General features: G+C 44.0%; 2 protein-coding genes across 3 annotated transcripts in view; both read right to left on the reverse strand.

Moving 5' to 3' along the window:
• csnk1g2b (casein kinase 1, gamma 2b) overlaps window positions 1-9,996 on the reverse strand; it is a 52,346-nt gene extending 42,350 nt beyond the window's left edge. The window contains exons 1-2 of one of the 2 annotated variants that reach the window (XM_072681325.1): window positions 9,798-9,996; window positions 3,302-4,134 (exon numbers count right to left, since the gene is read on the reverse strand). In XM_072681325.1, coding sequence (XP_072537426.1) covers window positions 3,302-3,523 — 222 coding nt within the window. In that variant the 5' untranslated portion in view covers window positions 3,524-4,134; window positions 9,798-9,996. The remainder of the gene's footprint in view (window positions 1-3,301; window positions 4,135-9,797) is intronic. The other variant, XM_072681324.1, reaches the window with a different exon arrangement.
• Window positions 9,997-12,209: 2,213 nt separating this feature from the next.
• Window positions 12,210-15,574, reverse strand: dmbx2 (diencephalon/mesencephalon homeobox 2). Its single transcript, XM_072680782.1, is given in 4 exon segments — window positions 12,210-13,514; window positions 14,069-14,244; window positions 15,413-15,547; window positions 15,550-15,574. Coding segments are annotated over 4 exon segments (801 nt in total). The 3' UTR covers window positions 12,210-13,049.
• Window positions 15,575-17,219: the final 1,645 nt, after the last annotated feature.

The following is a 17,219-nucleotide window of genomic DNA, read 5'->3' on the forward strand; positions in this document are numbered from 1 at the left end:
AAAAATCAGTCAGCCAATAAAATAATAAGCGGCCCTTTAAACCGCGCTAACCTTGGAGTACCCCCCCCCCCTCTCAGAGAGGCCGTCGACTGTAAATTCAGCTCCTCCCACATTCTGCCGGACCACCGTGCGAGTTTGCCTGTGAATGAATCTCGGCGGACAGGGACGGTACGAAACCCAGCATCTTGCAGCCTGCGGCTGAAGCGAGTCAGTGAAGTCCGTGAGATCAGGGGAGACGAGCCTCCCAGAGACAGCAATGGATTTCTGACACCGATTTCCTTAAAGCTCCCCGTCAGTCCTGCTCATGTCAGTCCCGCTCAGGTTTCAGAGGACGAGTTTAAGCCCCGAGAGACTGTCGGGCCATGTTCTCTCAGCATGATCGACCGGTGGCAGGTCAGGACTGTCAATAGATTACTCTGAATGAAATGGAAGCCTGATGAAGCCGTCACGTTCTCCTGTCGCTAAATCATAAAGGTGTTAACATTTTAACCTCTGAAGCCAATTTAACCTTCATTTTAATAAGCACTGTAGCACTGTTAACAGAAATTGAATGAAAAAGAAAAGATTAATTAATGTGTACTGTCGTTGTCGGACCCAAACGGGTGCATCTCCCATACGTGTGAAATTTATAATATATTATATTTTATTTATATATAGATTCCCATTAGGTCAAAGTGAACAGCAAAACTGGATTTTATGTTTTTAATACTATGTTTTTTTTTAATTTTTTTATATATTTTTATATGAAGGCCTCAGAGAGCTCTCTGGATCTTGGCCATGATGGTGATCTTCACCCCTCACTTCAACCATCAAGAGCAGACCAGACTAAACATCTGAGGTTTAAATAAGACACTAAGACTTCTCCAGAATAATCCTCTTCAACCATGTTCTGATGTTCTGCAGCCGGTTCTGATTCTACACACTTGAAGGAGTAATTAAGTTTGCTCCAAACAAGTTTTCCCAGCATCATTCTGCACTCAATAATATATCTGAAATATGTGTGTTATATAATTATGATGTGTTGCCCCAGCCCTATTAACAGGCATACATTACTTACATATAACATTATATATTACATACATATACACACACTCATATGTATGTGTGTGTATATATATATATATATATATATATACACACATACATACATACATACACACACACACACACACACACACACACACACACACATATACATACATACATACACACACACACACACACACACACACACACACACACACACACACACACATATACATACACACACACACACACACACACACACACACACACACACCTGTTAATAGGGCTGGGGCAACAACGTAATCAGTTTGCATAATGTACGTCAATGCGTCGCGAAGATGCCCGCGCCTACTGAAAGCATGGATTTCGTCCAGTGTTGATACCCAAGGCTTTTCTTGGCACCGCGGGAGCTTTAAAACACACAGCCGGTTCTCAAATCGCTCTCTGCCAACATATATAGTCCACAAAAAGTTTTCTTCAGATTTCTTGCCTGTGAGGTGTGCAGGCTACGTGTCGTCTGTGCCTCTAAAAGTCCAGTCAGAGCGCAGTCTCTAGTGTTTTTAACCATTTATAGATCACATGCGTTTAAGGTACCTTTAATACTTTAAGTCGAGCTTCTGAGACCCCCCCACAGAGCAGGGGGATTAATTTCACATTTCTTTTACTTGAATTATTTCATCTTTTTGTATGTTTGATCGTAAAGCTGTTCACACTAAAGTATTTTTGTAACAGTATAGGGCTCTTAATTGCATGCTAGGTGTTTACGAAAAGACGATTGTAGAAAATATTGCAAAATTAACGTTTTCTCTCATTACTTTGGAGAAATTATTTTAATTCCTAACACACTCACATTAGAGTAATCTAATAAATATATATATATATATATATATATATATATATATATATATATATATATATATATATATATATATATATATGATTAATTGAAAAGAAAAATCCTTCGATTAATCGATACACATTTAACAGCAGCACAATCTGTTAATGCTGAAGGTCCCAAATAAATCATTCAGTATTGTTTGATGTATAACTAATGTGGTTGGGGTTAAAAAATAATAATTAATCACAACATACACTTACAACAAGTCAACGCCGTCTTTTAAACCCGAACATAAAGAAACGAACACTGAGGAGCCCAACAGCGAGGTCATCTGCAGGCACTGCACCCTCCCATACAGAAAAGCAGCTTTGCTGAGCAGAGCCTTTACCACCACCTTCACACCTCCCACGACACTGAGGCCAAAATCACGAGAGAGGGGGAGGTTAGAGCAAAAGCCAACGCTGGTTTCTATTACCTATTGCCCATTAAAATCCCCGAGTCACACTGACTCGAAGCATGTATAGAAGTATTTCCTGAAGAACCTGCCCCCCCCCCTTAAACATTGCTTACTCCCCTGAGCAATTATAAAGGCTTGTGGATTTCTCAGCAACTCATCCAGCAACTTCAGAAAGAGACAAGAGCTGTATTGTTGTGTGTGTTAGCGATTGTAGGGCTACAGATGTTAAAATCAATCAACACCGAGCTGAAAATGAACATGGGTTCAATGTGGACACAACAACCCTACAATGCCCAACCAAGATCAACAGACGTGCACCTCCCATACGTGTGAAATTAATAATATATTATACAAGTCACTTCTGAGCGTTTCTATTGGTCCATTCATTATGAGATTTGGGCGTAAAAATGTAAAAAAAAAAAAAACAACTGCCAAATCCCATTATGTCAAAGTGAACAGCAAAAAAGGTCTCAGAAAGTTCTAAACATCTGATCTGCTCTCTAAAACACACAATATTTATTATTTTTATTAGGCACGGATCCCAATCCACTGCTGAAAAACTCCCTAATTTAATGTGTTGGAGATCTAATTTTATAAACACCTTCAAAGACTGCAATTACTGAATTTCTAAAGCGAATCCTGGAGGGAACAAAGCCTAAGCTCCGCCCCCTCTCTGTAGACTTTCCTATGATAGGACGTGTACTGATGCTCAGTTCTGATAATTAACACTGGTTTCCACAAATGATGGTCAATGACCACTACTGAAATACCGAACATTACCATGGTGACTAACCCTCGTCCTGGAGATACATGTTCTCCTCAGCCAACACTTTGGAATCTGAACCGGCCAATTTAGCACCTCAAGAAGGTAATCAAGGTTAATTTGGGGTTGGATCCAACCTCACACCCTTGTAAGCCCTGTGTAAACACTGGACATGTACAACTAACCTTCCCAACAGAACCCTTAAAACAAGCCTTACCAGTTTGATGGCCACGTATTCATTGGTGTAGAGGTTCTTCCCCAGCCGCAGCTCGCCGAAGTTCCCACAGCCGATCTTCTTCCCAACTCGGAAGTTCGGGCCAACCATAAGGACCCCAGAGTTGGTCCCAGTGCCCCTGGGGCCAGTCCTGCTATTGGTTGTTTTGGACATCCTCTTCCCTTCCTCGGTCTCTCCCTTCCCACCTCTCTTATCAAAATCCATAAGCTTGTGATACCCTGGCCTCTCCACGGTTACTCACCGGCCATCCAAAGCAGAGAGGCGTCAAAACAAGCCCCAGGGAAACAGTGGGGTCGGAGGCAACGGGACGGAGGAGAGATGGGGTGGAGGGGGTTGTATATATAAATATTTATATACAAATGCTGTTTTAACGGCAGCAGGAAGTCTGCCGCTTCACCATCCGAGAACAGCACACGCGCACACACACACAGGTGTCGGTGTAATCCTCCAAATCAGGGGGTTTCCACCCCTCCGATGACTCTCAGAGTAGCCAGTTACTGCCCGACCGAGGCAGCCTGTGCAAGCATGTGCACACATACACACACATGCACACAACCCAACGCGCTCTCACACCCATACATACACACACATGCACACCCTCAATCAACAACACACACACACATATGTATATATACACAGGGACAGTTTCTGCTACTGCATCCAGAAGGCCACTGCAAAAGGTCCCCTTAGGCTCCTCATGGTTTCCTCCAGGTCAGTCTTCGAAAACGCCGCATGCATTCTTCACGCCCGAGCATCGCAGTCCAACGGAGATGGGTTCCAACGGCGAAGTGGGGGGGGGTTTCTCTCTGGGATATCTGCAAAAGAAGCAGACGGTGTGATCAGAACAGGAGACGAACTGGGTCATGTGACCCTCAGAGGACGTACAGATCAATAAAAACAAACCGTTCTGCTCTTATCTGATTAGTTGAAGAGCATCCATTTCAAAAATTAGTCCTAAAAGTGCTCCACTGATGAACCCGCAGGCTTTACACAAATCCGGCAGTACCTGGAAAATCACCTAGACGGGCTGGATTTTAGAGCAACCCTTAAATATGGGACAGAGAACACACACTAAACGTTTTTAGTAAATACCCAAAAGCCAGGCGGTCCATTGAGTGGACCAAATATGGTCCAGAGCTCAATGGGAAGCCACCTGAGGACGGGGAGCATTTATGAGGACCAGATCGAAACCCGGTCAGACGCATAGCGGTCATGGGATTTTAAAGCATGCAACAAAACGGTCACAAATTACAAGCCAAGCAACGCTCGTATCACCTTCCACCACCCCTACAGCCTGCCCTCATACAACCTCAACACATCAATGACTGCAACGACCGTTCATCACAACACTGACTGTAATCACGCATTATGGTTAACGCTGAATACTGGACACACACTGCGCACACACTGCTTTACACAGCTAACAGCAAACAGGAAGTTTCAGAAGTATTCAGCAATGACAAACACCGGAGCGTCAGCCAGAACATTAGCCCAGTATTGAGCAGGCCCCACCACAACAGATCGGACCACTCTGAAGGGGTCCTGTGGTATCCGGAAGCAGATTTAAGCTTTAAGGTGGGACCTTCATGAGCATCTGTGAGACTTATATTATGCCCAAAACCCTCCACCGGTTGTCCTTCCTTGGGTCACCATTGGACCAATGCATACCAGCAGGTTTTGGAGACACCCCTTAATCACTGAATTCAGGTGCTTCATCCCGTCCCACTGCCACTACAGGTGTGTAAAATCAAGCCCCTAGCCCTGCAGTCTCCCTTTCTTCCACACATCAGTGAAAGAACGGGAGGTTCTGAAGAGCTCACTGAGCTCCAGCGTGGTTCTGTATGTAATAGGAGACACCGCTGCACCAACATCAACAAGTCAGCTGGTGAAATTTAGACCTTCCCTCCTAGATCTTCCTCCATCAGCTGTGAGTGGTGTTATTATTGAACAGTGGAAGAGTTTAGGAGGAACAGCTCACAGAGAGCAGCTCAGTGTCCACCGAGTGTCTGTCAGACCACGTAAAGTTACAGAGCGGGGTCAGGGCCGAGTGCTGAGCTCAGAGCAGAGTGCAGAAAAGCCTCCAGTGAAACTTGCAGCTGATCAGTGTTTATTAAGCACTAATGATATCCTCGATATGCTTGGAAAAGTATTCGATGTATCACGATACGATAAATACAATAAAACCGTGATATACCGTGAAACCACTGCGATGCACATTTCTGATCGTACCTCCCTTGACGTCCTTCAGTCAGGCTGGAAAATCTAGACCAAATCATCTAGACTCAGATCATTAAAAAAAACTCAATTTCAGCATCCATCAAGTAGACTGGCACTCTTTAAGCTTTTAAAAGCAATAAACCATCGCGGTCCGGTTCAGTCAACATCTGCGGTTGAAGGGAGGAGTAGGACTTAGGACCTTAGAATAAAGGGCACGCTGATGGAAGAAAAGAAAAAATAAAAAAAGTAATAGCGTGGTGGCTTGGCTCTTCACAGCATGAAATCAATCATTAAAACACAGAAGGCTGAACTGCACTTTTATTAACTGTCCTACAGGCCACTCCGCGGCTATATTCACAGGTGAGTCACAAACGGAAGTTATATAACCTATTCCAGCTATTCAAAGTACAAGGATCCGGAAAGTGCATATGGCTAATGGACAGACTCCGCCTACACCACCCTACAATAAAACTGCTTGTTTAAAACAAAAGGCAATAATAAGAAAGTGTGGTTTCTTTTCTTTCTACCTGGGCCAGGTATTAAAGTACACTGTATTTTCCTTTAGGCAGGTTTAAAGTCCTTCCCTTTAGCTGTTGGATTCAAAGCAATGGCACTGATGACGAAAAACAAGAATTTAATTCGGACAATTTCGGTAAATCACAAATAAACGAAGAACCAATTAAAATGTGTGTAATTATAAGGAGCTAATGTTGCCTAGCAACATTTCAATTTATTGAAAAACCTTTCAGAACTCCTTTCAGACCCCCCCCCCATTGTCTCCCCAAATTGGACCCTTATGGCACGCAATGCTCCCAGTCACCAGTGAGGGCGGTCTAGCACACTCCCCATCCGACGCTCGTTTTTCCAACTGCCGACAAAGCAACATCACCAGGCAACCAACTAACCAACTAACGGGTCCGGAGGGAAGCGCCACATACCCGGCTCCAACGCACCAGCCTGCAGATGCCAGTGACAGCCAGCACCGCAACGAAGCCCGGAGAAAGCAAGGCCAACTGAGCCTAGCAGCATGACCGGGATTCGAACCAGCGATCTACTGATCACAGCGGCCGCGGCTTAGTCCAGCCGACGCTCCAAAAATGACAGATTCTTGCCGATCATTTGAACAAAACCTGTATACTGAGGTCGCCGGAGACCTTACCTGGCTCTATAGCTAGACTACTGGGCCAGACCAAGTCCTAAACGTCAGGCAGGTCTTGTGGGGTGTTGCCGGTGCAGTACCTGGTCAGTACCTACACCAAAAGGAGAACCGGCAACAGGTTGCCCAAGGCTCACTGATGCTCATGGAGGCCTCACCTCACAATTTACAGGGTTTGGGGGGGGGGGGGGGGGGGTGAGAACCTAATCAGACAGAAAACACAAATACAATACATACATACATACACACAAATACAATCAGCCAAGTTCAAAAACAGAATTAAAATTATAGATTTAATATTTATTACATACTAAATACCAAGGATGCACCAATATATTCTATATTTTTAGATATTCCCAAAACGTAACTCTTATTATGCGTGTATAAATACCGTGAAATTAATAAAATCAGGTATTTCTGCAGTTGTTAAATGTCTCCCAAGCATCCTGTGCTTCTGGAGATTAACAAATGTCATAACTTACAGTATTCATGCTAACCAAGGAACCTCAAATCCAGCTCATTAAATTTCGGAGTCAGACTACAACAGCTGCATCTTTATTTTTTGCACAGCTTGCCGTCTAAGGCTGGGAAGGTCACAGAGTTCGACCCCAAAATGTTAAAACCATCTATTAGAGGAACTTCAGAGCCGGAGCCGGAGCTGGCAGAGCAGACAGGATGTCAATTAGACAGAGCCGTCGTCATCACAGCAACTCTATGAAAGACCTACATTTGTCGGACCTGCACATCCTTTATTACGTAAGCCTCGTAGGTCTGGTTAGGTTCAATCCTTAAGGTTGTGTGGACTAAGCCGTCAGCTGGCCAGAGCCTCGCTAATCTACCAGGAAGCAAAGCGAAATGGTGTTAGCTAACCAGCTGCCCACGCCTATCCTGTAGAAAAACAGAACCCTGAGCACACACTTAACATCAGATACAGTGACCCCCAGGCCCAGCACCTGGCCAAGACATAACCGTGGACTCGATGAAAGCTTCCCTTCAGCCTACTTTCATGGCAGACCTGCTTGAGCCACTTTGAAGCACTTTGAAGAGCAGACTGCAACCGGGGGAAGACAAGCGAGGCCATTCACCGCCGGTCACTTGAAACAAGAGATGTTAGGCTGCAGCTATAAGCGTCGTTTTCTTTTCGAAAGGGTTTAATGTGAAGCTCTTCCAGTCAGCTGGCAGGTTGACCGGGGCCTAGCCACATAGGCGAGCTGTGCACTTATTTAGAGGACGGTGAGAAGTTTAACCGTGTAAAGCAGGACAGAATTAGCTGCATGCAGCTCAACTACCATCAGTATACACGATCATGGGTTTCCACTTCTATAGAAAATGAGCCCCGAAGTATCAGGGTAGAAAAAGGAGATATGAATCATTCCCTTAATTTAATAAATCGTTCTCTGAGGACGCTCAAATCGCTCACGCAAGTCAATAAATCGAACTCTGAAATCAATAAATTCTTGCCTTAGTTTAACTGGGGGAACAATTTATTAATCAATCCTTTTCTCAATTTAATCAATTGTTCCCTCGGCCTAATAAGTCGCTCCCTCGGCCTAATAAGTCGTTCCCTCGGCCTAATAAGTCGTTCCCTCGGCCTAATAAGTCGTTCCCTCGTTCCCTCAGTCTAATAAGTCGTTCCCTCGTTCCCTCAGTCTAATAAATCGTTCCCTCGTTCCCTCAGTCTAATAAATCGTTCCCTCAGTCTCATAAACCGTTCCAGCAAGTCAAAAAATTATTCCATCAATTTAATCAATTGTTCCCTGAACTCAATAAAGAGTTTGCTCAGTTTAATAATTCATTCCCCCAAGTCAATAAATCGTTCCCATAATGAAACAATCCAACCCCTCAGTTTATTAAATCTCTCCCTCATCAATAATCTGATTTCCTAACTGAATAATAGTTCTTTCAAAGTAACCATCCATTCATCCAGTTTAATAAACTGCCCCCAGTTCAATCGAAGGAACGATTTAAGTCTGAATATTTCTCTCCACACTTCGGATGCTCGTATGAAGCTCCTCCGGTCAGCAGGCAGGCAGGCAGGCAGGGGCCAGGCTGGCAGGCAGGCAGGCAGGCAGGCAGGGGCCAGGCAGGCAGGCAGGCTGGCAGGCAGGCAGGCAGGCAGGCAGGCAGGGGCCAGGCAGGCAGGCAGGCAGGGGCCAGGCAGGCAGGCAGGCAGGGGCCAGGCAGGCAGGGGCCAGGCAGGCAGGCAGGGGCCAGGCAGGTAGGCAGGCAGGGGCCAGGCAGGCAGGCAGGCAGGCAGGCAGGCAGGGGCCAGGCAGGCAGGCAGGGGCCAGGCAGGCAGGCAGGCAGGCAGGGGCCAGGCAGGCAGGCAGGCAGGCAGGCAGGCAGGCAGGCAGGGGCCAGGCTGGCTGGCAGGTTTACAGGCCGCACAGGTTTCCAGGCAGTGAGCGGTTCCGCCGGGTACAGCAGGTCTAATCAGCCGCATGTATTCAGCTCGACCACCAGCAGCAGAGACAACCCGGCGACTTTAGGACCAACTTTAGTAGCAAACGACCACGAGAAACGCTGCAAACGCTGTGCACAAGCCCTGGGAAGCGATGTAAAGACCTCGACAGGCTCGCCACGGCTGTGATCTGCGGGTCCTGAAGTTGAGGAGATCTGCGGAACAGCCCTGAACCCAACAAGCGGCGCTGAGATACAGAGCTAGCAGCCGAACCCGGGGGACCGCTGCCTGTAGACGGTCTGCCTTTCACATCCACACCTCCTGCCATCCGGCTCGACCACTTACACAACTTAACACAACTGAATCCCGGCCATTATTCCCGGCCATTAGCGCTGCTGGCTGGCTGGCTGGCTGGCTGGCTGGCTGGCTGGCTAACCGGGTCTACGGGGACGGCTAGCTAGCTATAGCTAGCAGCGGAGCTAACGCCGCGACTCGCAGCGGTGCTTCTTCAACTCCACAGAACCAAATTCACCTCCAGTCACGGAGGAATAGAAAGATACGGTAGAATTAAAGCTTTACAGGGGATCTACGGTCGACTGGAACCGCAACACACTCCCAAAGTCCCGCTAGCAGCTACTAGCGAGCTAATGCTAACGAGCTAATTTAGCCGTAGTTGGCTAACAGCCGTATTTCCTCTAACTTACCATAAGCAGTTACGCCAGACTGTGTCTCTCCGGGTGTATCTCCACACCCACACGTCGCATATCCCCTTAATTATGATTCCAGACGTTATTAATGTTAGCTGGTGTTGGTGTTTTCCCAATAACCCCCCAAAACAGCCAGCCGGGCTTTCTGCCGTTGTCTCTTTAAGCCTCCCGAGTTCAGTGCGGGAAGCGTAGGGCGACACTCCCACCGCTGCCGCTGCGCGTTCGAAATGACGCACCTGGGTTGGAGAATACGGCCAGTCCTAGTATTGCGCACACCCAAGAGAAATAAAACTCCTTTCTGCGCGTCCTGGCGCTGTTTACAGCCGTGACCCTCAGCACGTTTTAGTGTTTATGCTCTAATATACCTGCCTGGACCGGCCTGATAACCAAATAAGCTGTTAAATACCTCTGTTAAGGTTAAAACGAGTTAGTTGGAATAGTGTGCGGCGTGTGGGCATGACTGGCGGACGCTGCGTAAGTGTGCAAAGTCAGGCAGGGGAGATGAGCTGCAGCCAGCTGAACTTATTTGACTTTTTAAAACGGCCTGGTTTGTTAGTTTGACCTGTTTTTTTTATTTTTCAACAATAAAAAATAGCAATTAAATAATATTTTAAGAAATAATAATAATAAAATACAACAGTGATTTAATAAAAAATAAAAAAGGACCTGTTTATTATTATTAAAGGACCAGTGACATCAGCAAAGCCAGGCAGTGTAGATTAGACCTTTAGACAGTGAACTTATTTACTTTTATTATCAATTATTTTAATTTATTTTAAATTTCAATAATAAGAAAATAACAATAACCTCACAAAAAATAATAATAAAATATAACTAATTTTATTAGTGTAGATTAGACGTTTAGACAGATCAACCTATTTGACTTATTAAAACTTATTTTTTGTATGAGTTTTACCAGTTTTAAGTTTGCAATAATAAAATATGACAATAATTTAATAACAATAATAAAAGGCATGACTACTAGCAACTACGCTGCATACGTCAGCAAAGCCAGCCAGGCAGTGTAGATTAGACGTTTAGACAGATGAATTTATTTACTTATTAAAACAACTTACTTTTATGGGGTTTACATCTTTAAATTTTTCAGTAATAAGAAAATAACAATAACCCCACAAAAAATGTATAATAAAATATAATAATATTATTAAAAAATAATATTATTAGTGTAGTTTAGACGTTTAGACAGAACAACTTATTTGACTTAAAACTTATTTTTGTATGAGTTTTACCAGTTTTAAGTTTGCAATAATAAACAATAACAATTAAATCACAAATAATAATAATAAATTATAACAATAATTTTATTAGTGTAGATTAGAGGTTTAGACATTTGAACTTATTTGACTTATTTTTTGTATGAGTTTTACCAGTTTTAAGTTTGCAATAATAAAACATAACAATAATTTAATTAAAAATAATAAAAGGCATAACTACTAGCAACTACGCTGCATACTTCAGCAAAGCCAGGCAGTGTAGATTAGACATCTAGACATTTGAACTTATTTGACTTATTAAAACTTGTTTTTTGTATGAGTTTTACCAGTTTTAAGTTTGCAATACAAAAAAAAAACAATAAAATCACTAATAATAATAATAATAATAATAATAACAATGACAATAATAAAATACAACAATAATTCAATAACAATAATAAAAGGCATAACTACTAGCAACTACGCTGCATAAGTCGGCAAAGCCAGGCAGTGTAGATTAGACGTTTAGACAGATTAATTACTTATTAAAACTTATAAAATTAAACTTAATTACTTATTAAAATGGCTTCATTTTATGGGTTTGGGGATTTTTTACATCTTTAAATGTTTCAATATTTAGAAAATAACAATTAAATCACAAATAATAATTATAATAATAAAATTAAAATACTTATATAAGAATAATAAAAGGCATAACTACTAGCAACTATAGCAATGTAGATTAGACATTTAGACGTGGACTTATTAAAACTAATTCTTTTATGACTGTTACCAGGTTTAATTCAATTCAATAACAGTCCAGCTATCATTGCACTACTGTGCTGCTGAGTTGCTCTTAGTAATTTTTTTAATGTGTTGTTTATTAGTATTTATTATATTTACTGAATATGAACACTTAATATGTGTATAATAAGTGTTTGCCCCACTTATTAACATACTTCAGCCATCAGTGTGTGAAAAGATCATGGATATGAGCGCATGCTAACATCAATAAGCAGGACAACAATTATTAACAATTATGCAAATAGTCCATCTGTGACATCCAATAGAAATCCATTTTAATGCGTACAGTCATGCCAGGGTACACTTCTATAGCTTTAACAAACTCTGAATATCTATATGTTACACATGGTGTTAAGCATGTAAGATGCAGCAGGTGTGTGTATGTGTGTGTGTGTGTGTGTGTGTGTCAGCACCATTAAACAGGGTTCCAGAGTGGTCAGGTACAAAATAATGACTATTTTTATTAGGTCAGTCAAATCAAACGGCCGAATGCACTTCAGATGAGCGCTTTCGGGAAGCTTGTCCCAGTCTGATATGCTGTATGACGTGTGTGTTGTGAAAAGTGCTCTAACACAGTAAAAGGGCAGCACCACATATTTATCTGCAGCCGTCCCAAAGACGATAGACCTCTATGACCTCTTAAAGGGAAATTCACTGGTTTTTCAATCTGTCTGCATAATGACACCAGTAAGATGCAGGCAAAGTCCTTCAGAGTGGGATTTGTGTGAAACGCTTCGTTGTGGAGAAATTTAAGGTGTCAGAATTGTGTGCAGTGGTGGGTAATGGAACCAGACGTCTAAAAACAGGCCAATGCCTGTGAACACTTCCTCACAGTGGCTGTATGGGTATTTTTTGATGGTTTTTCAATGTGTTTTTTACACGCACAGGTTATTTATACAAGGTATTTCTAATTTCACATATGTTCTAGTTAGGGTGACCCCTGGATCCACTCAGCACCACCCTAACGAAACCGAAAGGCCATTAAATCTTTAAAAATTGATGGTATTTCCCTTCAACTGTGTGAGCTGCACAGTTTGGAGTGTCATAAGAGGTCATTTAACAGCAGTTAAAAACACTACAGGCCTAATCCCAACTTTCTCCCAAACAATTTAGTCCATCTGAGTGCAATAATGTGGCACACAGGAGCACCTGTTCCCTCCCCTTATCCCCCCGCTGACAACTGGCGCAGCAGGGAGTGTTTTTTCTTTCTTTTTCTGGGGGGGTGGAGCAGCTACAAGTCCAGACGTGGATAAGCCACAGATTTAGTGTGACAGGCACTCTGTAGCCCAAGGCCGCTGCATTTGCCTATTGGCATGATATCTGCAGAATTACCGTGTGGCTGTATGATGGGTAGGAACGCGGGAGGGAAAGGTAGAGCCGATGACAGAAGGCCGAGAGCGTGAGGCACTGGATGCTGCTGCCTTTCTCCAAATATAAACGGTGGCAGAGCGCTGGGGGAATGCAGCCTGGACGGGGGCTGGAAATGAGCCGCGTCCTCTGGGGAAGCTCTGGTGGGACTGGCACTCGTGTCCCTGCCGGATGAAAGCTGTGTTTGGGAACCGGAGCCTTTCTCCTCAACGGCTGGCTCTTCTTTCATCTGTTTGCTGTCGCGGGTGTCCTCCTGACCTCGTCCTTTTTGGAGAGGGGTGAAGCGCTGGCCTTTGCGGAACTTTGCACGCCTGTTCTTGAACCACACCTGAAAAAGTGCAAAAGGACATCCAGTTAAAATTAGGAACAGGATTATAAAGAGCCATGGAAAGTCCACCTTTTCACTCAGTGCCAACTCTCAACACATCTGAACCAAACAATATAGGAGAATATGGACTGCCCAGGGGTCCCTGAAGTTAGGGCCCAAGGTTCAAGTTCACTAATATGAAAATTATATTATAGTATCAAAACAGAATGAGAATATTAGGCTGCCGAGTAGTGCAGAAGGCCCTGTCTACACATATCTGGATGCTTTTGGGCTCTCGTGGCTCATTGTGTTTAATGTCAAGTTCATTAAGATGCAGCTTAAAGGCCAAACTAGACATAAATAAAATACAGCACATTTTCTAATAACAAAGATTTTCTTGCTGTGTTCAAATAGCAAGTTTGCAAAACTCACACACAGAATCAACCCATGATTTGTACCAGGAAATCAAATTGTAGTTTTTAGGTGAGAAAATCTAGTTTTTAATGTTTACAATTACACAATCTGCATCTGAGAGTAATTCAGCATTCAAGAGTGTCACTGTGCAGCCTTCACACCTGGATCCGAGCCTCTGGGAGGTTGATGCAGACAGCCAGTCTCTCTCTCATGCCTACATCCGGGTACTGGGTTTGCTGAAAGGCCTTCTCCAGTGCCTGCAGCTGTGCCACAGTGAAAGCTGTGCGGCTCCGTCGCTGTTTCTGCTGGTTCCCATAGCGTGCCTCCAAGATGAGCTCTAAAGAAATGACATACTGATTAAATATGAAATATTATCTAAAACAACACAGAAATATGAAGGCCTACATCTTATTGACCATTACAAATCTATATATCTGTCTGTCTGTCTGTCTGTCTATCTGTATATCTATCTATCTATCTATCTATCTATCTATCTATCTATCTATCTGTCTGTCTGTCTGTCTGTCTGTCTGTCTGTCTACCTGCCTGCCTGCCTGTCTGTCTGTCTACCTAACTATCTATCTATCTATCTATCTATCTATCTGTCTGTCTGTCTGTCTGTCTGTCTGTCTATCTGTATATCTGTCTATTTATCTGTCTGTCTGTCTATCTGTCTGTATGTCTGTCTATCTATCTGTCTATCTATCTGTCTGTCTGTCTACCTATCTGTCTGTCTGTCTGTCTACCTATCTATCTGTCTGTCTGTCTGTCTACCTATCTATCTATCTGTCTGTCTGTCTGTCTGTCTATCTGTCTATCTATCTATCTATCTGTCTATCTATCTGTCTGTCTGTCTATCTGTCTGTATGTCTGTCTATCTATCTGTCTATCTGTCTGTCTGTCTGTATGTCTGTCTATCTATCTGTCTGTCTGTCTACCTATCTGTCTGTCTGTCTGTCTACCTATCTATCTGTCTGTCTGTCTGTCTACCTATCTGTCTGTCTGTCTGTCTGTCTATCTGTCTATCTATCTATCTATCTGTCTATCTATCTATCTATCTATCTGTCTGTCTGTCTATCTGTCTGTATGTCTGTCTATCTATCTGTCTATCTATCTGTCTGTCTGTCTTCCTATCTGTCTGTCTGTCTGTCTACCTATCTATCTATCTGTCTGTCTATCTATACCGCTGTCTTTCTGTCTGTCTATCTCACTGTCTGTCTCTCTACCTATATATCTATCTCTCTGCTTGTCTATCTGTATATTTATCTATCTGTATATTTATCTATCTGTCTGCATGTCTGTCTGTCTATCTATCTACCTGTTTATCTATCTACCTGTCTGTCTATCTATCTACCTGTTTATCTATCTACCTGTCTGTCTGTCTATCTATCTACCTGTCTATCTGACTATTTGCCTGTCTATATGTTGAGCTGGATGGGGCAGGACAGGAAAAGCGTTAAACTGCGCAGAGTGAAATGTCTGCGTAAAATGAGCGGAGCCTTTACCCGCCAGACGCTCCGCCACGGTGAGGCTCTGAATGGGCGCTGCAGCGGGAGGCCGGTGTGGTGCTACCACCTGCTGGTGAGGGTCGTAAAACAGCGAGTTCAGGCGGGGGAATGGGTAAAGAGCCCTGCCGCTGCCCGTCCACACAGATACAGCGAGTTCATGGCTGTTCACTGTGAAAGAGATGCAGTAAGACATCAGCTCAACCTCAACCTGCATCAACCTGTGTTCTGCTCAAGTTCAACCACAGAGAGAGGACACACCTCCTACATGTCCAAAAGTATCCGGACACCCCCTCGAATTAGCCATTTCAGCTACAAATGCACATAGTGACCCTCATATATAACCTCCCTAGAAAGAAAGATGCCAATAGAATAGGATGCTCTGAGAAATTGCTAAAGGTGGGCTAGAGGGTTATAAAGCCCCCCAGCGTGTGGAGCTGTGGAGCTGGATATTCCCAGGAGTGATGGAGCTCCATCCAACAGTTGCAGCAACGTAGCTAATCAGCCAGCATCAGTACCAGACCTCACTGATGCATCAAAGTGGGACAATCTCCCTATTAATACCCCGGGTATTGGAGAAAGCGCTGAATCGGTAGGTGTCTACATACTTTTGGACATGCAGTGTAGTCAGAATTAAAGGTGGAAGCAGAAATAACCATTTTGTACTGGTTCCAAACCAGTATAAAACAAGCCAGCCAACATATGTGTCCATACAGTGCAATGTAATATTGTAGGTGTTTGAGGGGGCTTACCTGGGATGTGGGGTAAATCCAGCTCAGGGTGTTTGAGTCCAGTGTTTCTCAGGCCTGTAAGGTCTCACTGCCCCAAGCTCAGTCCAGCAGGGCCTATTTAAGAAGCATTACCTCTAGCGTCTCCCAGCCATTAGCCAATAGAAAGAAAGGTATTAGCCCGGATTAAGTGGGATGAGGGAGAAGAAGGGGGTCTGGGGGGCTCAGGGCTTTTTTTTTTTAAACTATTGAACTTGAGAGATTTAAGCAAAGGATCTCCCCAACATAAGCGAGCATTTCACCTCCTCCCCCCTCAGTTAAAACAATTAAAACAATGAGGGGCGCTGATCTGTGGGGTTGGCCACATTAGAATAGGGCTTTGGCAGCTTTAACTCCAGGGGTGTGTGTGTCTGTGTGTGTGTGTGTGTGAGAGAGACTGCATGGTTTGTTTTGCTAACAGGTCCCATATTTTGCGAGTTGAGAAAGAAGAGGGGGTATAAAGCCCCCCCAGCACTGTGGAACTGTGTTCTCCGGAGTGCCGGAGCTCCATCCAGTACTTTTGGGATGAGCTGGAGTGGCAGAACGAATCATCCAACATCAGAACATGACTTTACTGACTCTTGTGGCTGGATTCAATCAAATCCTCCTCACAGCAATGTTCCACCATCCACTATAAAGCCTTCTCAGAAAAGTAGAGGCTATTAAGATGATGGGGAGAACCTGCCTAACATGACGTAGGTCCCCCTCATGCCTGAGGGGGGTCATCCTGCTATCTGGACACCTGCAGAACCTTGAAGTGCTGTAAGCTGTGAGGTGGGCGGGGCCTCCATGAGCATCAGTGGGCCTTGGACACCCGTGACCCTGCTGCTTGGTCATGGTTGTCCTTCTTTGGAGCACCTTTGGTAGGTCAGTACTGTCCACTGCATACCTGGAACACCCCACAAGACCTGCTCTGCCTGATGTTCTGGAGATGTTCTGACCCAGTCAGTCATTATCTAGAACCTCACAGTCTGGTGCTTGTCAGAGCGTCACACTGTTCCTGCTTCAGCACCTCCATCACCTTCAAGAACTGACTGTTC

This window comes from Salminus brasiliensis, chromosome 6, assembly GCF_030463535.1.
Source record: "Salminus brasiliensis chromosome 6, fSalBra1.hap2, whole genome shotgun sequence".
Classification (NCBI taxonomy): domain Eukaryota; kingdom Metazoa; phylum Chordata; class Actinopteri; order Characiformes; family Bryconidae; genus Salminus; species Salminus brasiliensis.